Consider the following 5,773-nt stretch of genomic DNA (forward strand, 5'->3'; position numbering starts at 1 on the left):
TACTATCATTGCCTCAAGCTGCAAATGGTCTTAATCTGCATACTCACCATTCAGCTCTCATCCTACGGATTTTCATAATACGCAGATATGCTCATGTGTATTCATGTGTGTGTGTGTGTGTGTGTGTGTGTGTGTGTGTGTGTGTGTGGTGTGTGTGTGTGTGTGTGTGTGTGTGCGTGCGTGCGTGCGTATGTGTGCGGGTGTGTATGCGTGCATTTATATATGTGTGTGTGTGTATATAATATATATACATACATATATATGCATGATTGTATGTATGTATAGTTGTATGTATTGAGGAAATAAATCACCTGTAATTCCTACCTCATTAATAAGTGAAGTAATTAATACGAACACAAACAACATACTTATAAACAAAATGGCTTATGCGCGTGTGTATATATATATGTGTGTGTGTATGTATATATACACATATATACAAACATACATGCATCCATGCGTACAACTACATTTATAGATACACGCTCACAAACTCTCACACTCATATACAGGGTATTAACAGATTGATGTTATTAAGTGACAACACAGGTGTTACATTATTAACAGGTGACTATCTTAGCAGTTGGTTTTTGTTTTGGCTATCATTCTCTGTTGTGAGTGTGTGTATATTATCATCTCGTCTACCGTCTGCACAATGGAAGGGCCATGAGGAAATACTACCGACTTAACAATTCCACTGGTCTGTCTAAGGAACAGCTATTGCTTCACACGATCTCAGAGTTCAGTGACCTTACCACACCAAACCGTCCAGCGGTGTCGACAGTACCCCACGAATCTACCATATTTCTCGCCATTCTACTCGCTATTACTGCATGCATGATGGTTATTTTGGGATTTCTGACATTTCGTGTCTTCCAGCGGTATTGGGTCATTCGAGAAGAAGAACGGTTTATTGAAGAAGCTCATGCAGCTATTGTCCAAGCTGGTAAGTTACTACTGGATCTCGCTGCCTTCCTTGTCATCGTTGTCTGTTTTGCCTTCACTTTTGAAGATGTCATCAGTGTGATCTTTTTCACACGATGGACATGAATAATGGGTCTTCGCCTTCTTAGCGGGATATCAAACGAATTGGATGCGGCTAGTGTTGTTTATGTTAAATTTTAAATTATTTCAAATTATTACTGAAGAAGAACATAAGAATAGGAGGGTTGGTTCCAGAGAAATACAACCTAGTGGACAAGCAGCTGTGCAAAGTCTTTAGTATGGAACCTAGAATATGACAGCACTGAAGGTAAAAAGATAACGTGGCGAAAATGCTAAAGAGGTAGATAAAATTGTTTCCGTGTATAGTACAAAATCTTTCATCCTCAAGTCTTGATATGTTTCAACAACAAACGTACAATGTGCACCGGTCCTAATCATAACATAAACACAACGACAAAAACAAACAAACAAAACAACAAAGAAACGATAAAACATTAGTTATAGGGAAACCTGCTTAACTTTACGAAAACCAAACCAATGAGCAAGTAAAATATGGGAAGTTTTTCGACTGCACAACATATAGTGTGTAGTTCGCTATTTTGTGCTATATATAGTTAATTGTAACTGGTTTGGGGAAGACTTTGGGGACCTAGACTGAGCTGTCACAATCCCTGATGGATCTAATGTATTACTTGTACACTATTGTAATTATTTCCTTCTGTTGATCAAAAGTGTCACTTGAGATGGCTCTATGTTCGTGTGTCGTTTTGTTTTCTTCAGTCCGTCATCAGTGTACGTTTTGAAAGTTGTAAATTTGTATCGTATTTCGAATGCTAAGACTTACGAGTATATTTTTGTATCCTGTGGTATGTCTATGTCGTCGAATATGATTATTTGTTGTATTTGATATTCTCTGGTGTTGCTGGTAACAATCGAGAATGTGGATTAGGTCATTATTGTTGTTGCAAAGGTAGTTTTCTAGTTGATTTAAGTAGGGTTGGGGAGAAATGAAGAATAATGGGAGGATATAAATTGGATGCCACCAGCGTATTGGGCTGTCTATATATACAGGTTGCAGAGAGTGGACGAGATGAGAGATCCTTGCGGCTCTCTGTTCGGGAAATTGCAGGTTCTGGAAGTGTTGTTGGCCTGATCAGTAGTTTTGTGTTTCATGATGTGTGTGTTTTGAGTATTTTTTTGTTTGTTTGTTTTTGTATGAATGAATATCGAGTAATGGAGTGGAAAGGGTTGTGGTAAATTTTTACAATCACACCTCCACGCTTTTCACTAAAAAAAAAAAAAAAATCAGATTTTCTGCGTGGAATCAACTAACCTGACCTCCTAATGTCCCGCAAACCGCTTATTTTGGTTCGGGAAAAAAGAGGTGTGTGGGAAACCGCCCCCTCCCCGGAATTATAGGAATTTCTTTTTCGTTCAATGAATTACGGTGCCACAATTCACTGTGTCACAAAACACTGTTTTTGTCCAGAAAAGGAGGGTGGTGTGGGATAGAACCCTCGGGGCCCTCCACCATTTTCACGGTTTGTTGATTTTGACTAGGCGGTACTGGAGGCTTTGATGTTGAAGTCATCGTATTTTTTGTGTTAAGGTTGTGAGTAGGTCGATGGTTGAGTGTAGGGGTCTGGATCCGAGTTGTGATTTCGAGATGGTAACATGTAAGTTAAGGATACCAAGGATTAACCTTTCTAGAATTTTTTTAACGTATGCATAAGAGGTTAATGGATCTGTATGATTTTGCTTCAATTGGGTTTTGATGGGATTTTAGAGTTCTTATAAGTTTACTCAGATTCCAGAATTTGATAATGTTAGTACGAATAATTTTAAGTGTGAGTGAGTGCTGTGATTCCTTCAAACCCTTGGTAGCTTAAGCGTGTGTTTTTGATATTGTAAGATTTCCGTATTTTTAAACATCTCTAATGGAAGAAAAAGTACAAAATTGTAGTCTAAATTTAAGGTGCTTATTTTTGCTGTGTATTTTGTTTTGCGTTGGAACCTTCTTATTTCTTTTAAAGTTTGCGAACACGTTTTGCCTTAGTCATTGATGTGTGTGTGTGTTGTGATGATAATAGGTAGCTGAGAAGAGGGAAGTCGGGGAATTGTTTGCTGCTGATTGTGGTTGCAAAGCGAAGGGTGATCTCTGAGGAATAGTTGCTGCAGTTGGCTTGTGCGTATTGGTGTGACACCGCCTCAGAGAATTTTTAGTCGAACAAATCAACCACAGCACTTTTTTAAAGCCTGGTACTTATTCTATCGGTCTCTTTTGCCAAATCGCTATGTTACAGAATTGTAAACACATTAGCACCTTATCAAGTGGTGGTGGGGAACAAACAAACAAATAAACACACACACACGCTGCATATATATATATATATATATAAATATAGGGATGGTATTATTAAAATACCATCAAAAGTGGTAAGCGAATTGTCAGCCATGCAGGCAAATTAATAAAATATTTACATACAATATTAGATATGTACATATATACACAAGGGTACTACATGAGTACCAATATCGCTAATGATAGAAGTCAAAAAATACTTCTGTACCACCGAATAGTCACAAATCTATTACAGACAAGATAGGAAAAAATGTCAGTGAACAATAATAATGTCTTACATCAAATGGGTCAGAACAAGTAAATGCTGGTCAACCTGGTACCTATATATAGTCAATCCAAACATGAACAAGCAAGGAAAAACAACAACGCGAGGACGTGGAATAAATACAGTGGTATTGGACGCTCAGGAAAGGAAAGAAAAGAAAGAGGTTTTCACGTTTCGAGCGGAGCTCTACATCAGAAATATAGAAAAAGTCTATAGAAGGGAAGACGGAGAAAGAAAATCGCCAACTATATATACATACGACAGGCTTATTTCAGTTTCCGTCTACCGAATCCACTCACAAGGCTCGAGGCTATAGTAGAAGACACTTGCCGAAACTACCACGCAGTGGGATTGACTAAATCCGGAACTATGTGGTTGGGAAGCAAGCTTCTAACGACACAGGCGTGGCTATTAAATAAAGTTTACCAGATTTATTTTCCTTCCGCCCTGGCAGTAACTTTGGATCATTAGCGAAGAAAATTTCCTTAACTGCTTGCATCTATATGGCTAACTATCTGTTGTACATGTTATACTATACCACATTAAAACCAAAACCAAAACCTAACAGAAAAATCTAAACCAGCGGTTCGGTAAAAGACACCGACAGAATAAATACCAGACTTTAAAAAAGTGCTGCGGTCGATTCGTTCAACTAAAAATTCTCTGAGGCGGTGTCACACCAATACGCACAAGCCAACTGCAGCAACTCTTCCCCAGAGATCACCCTTCGCTTCGCAACCACAATATTTTATAATCTAATATTTTGTTGGTTTAGACGTTTATGTTATATCTGGAGATCTATACAGGTTAGGTTTTAGCTTTAATATAGCATAGTTTATCATGTGCAACAGATAGCGATATATATGCAAGCAGATGAGGAAATTTTCTTCGCTGATGGAGTTGCTATAGTCAACTACATAAGATGCCTTCTCAGTTCTTAGTAATGGTTTCCTATCCGTTTACTGACACATTGTGCTTTTAAATAGAGTAACCAATTTATTTGCTTTAATCTACTTTACTTGCAATCAAATACTAAGATATGTCAGAAATATTATGATGCGGAAGACAATGAGAAAACTTGGAGTTTACTATCGAATTAGTTATGCCCGAGGGACTTTAAACGGGGTTAAAAGATAAGACATGTAGGTTATAATTTTGTATGTCAACTGGAAATTTGAATTTGTTTACGATTGGAGGATCTAAAATGGGGTTATGGGAAGGAAAATATTGGCTTATTTATTTGTTTTTCTATATTCTTTTTTCCTTCTCGTTTTCAGATCTAGAAGCAGCTGTTCCCATTTCTGAACCAATTACGTGGACTCCAATACGACAACCAAGGAGATTGTCAGAACCCAATAGATAGGGATATGCTAACCTATTTCTCAGCAGCGATAGATTAGCATGACTTGTCAGAACATTGCATGTGTTATTCTGCCCGTGTGACTTCATGTTCTCCGAAACAGTACCAACTAATCATTAACAACCGAGTGAACCATCAGCTATGCACTGGAATTGATAAGTTCTTTCTACTACCATATTCGTCAGATCATGCATACAAAACGAAAAAAAAAATCGGTTGAGAAAAAAACAAGCATATCTGTTTTTGATGTGGCTTGTTATGATGGCATAATATTTCAAGGATCGGAGTATCTCGAGATGTTCATATTTTAACCAAAGGCTCGAGCAATAAAATGAAAGTATCGGCGCCTGAACCGTGAATCGAAACTGTAACACCAGGCTTCCATATTCTATTATCAATACTTTACTTCAGGTTTTCATTCACTTCACTGTCAATCACTTTATTATTGTTTTTTAAACATATCCATACTCGACAACTTGCTCATATTAATTTTGTTGGGGCGAGGAGTCTAATTTGTGACAGTAATTAACTTCTATGAGTTTGAATTAAGTTCATTGAATTCCAAAGATAGCTGACTGTACACAACGATATACTGATTCTTTTTGATTAAACAAGATGGCTCTTTATTTTAAGAGAAGTGGTAAGAGGTTATTTTTATAATTTTCCCCCATGAACTTTATCAGGGAGTTCATGGGGAAAAGTGAAATATTCTTCGATTAGGTAGCTAAACTTGACTTGCAAGGAACTTGTTCTTCTATGGCACTTACCTTGAACATAGCAATTTATTACAGAAACTATCTTTCTATTTCCCCATAATGTTTCCGGTGAAAAGTTCCTCTTT

The 5,773-nt window shown here is 37.3% G+C and overlaps 1 protein-coding gene across 1 annotated transcript; it reads left to right on the plus strand.

Moving 5' to 3' along the window:
• The first annotated feature begins 522 nt into the window (after positions 1-522).
• LOC115223826 lies at positions 523-5,157 on the plus strand. The gene is made up of 2 exons (XM_029797981.2): positions 523-946; positions 4,850-5,157. Exons 1-2 carry the CDS (start codon positions 667-669, stop codon positions 4,933-4,935), a joined length of 366 nt encoding a protein of 121 aa, XP_029653841.1. The 5' UTR covers positions 523-666; the 3' UTR covers positions 4,936-5,157.
• Positions 5,158-5,773: the final 616 nt, after the last annotated feature.

The sequence above is a fragment of the Octopus sinensis genome, linkage group LG1 (genome assembly GCF_006345805.1).
Source record: "Octopus sinensis linkage group LG1, ASM634580v1, whole genome shotgun sequence".
Lineage (NCBI taxonomy): Eukaryota > Metazoa > Mollusca > Cephalopoda > Octopoda > Octopodidae > Octopus > Octopus sinensis.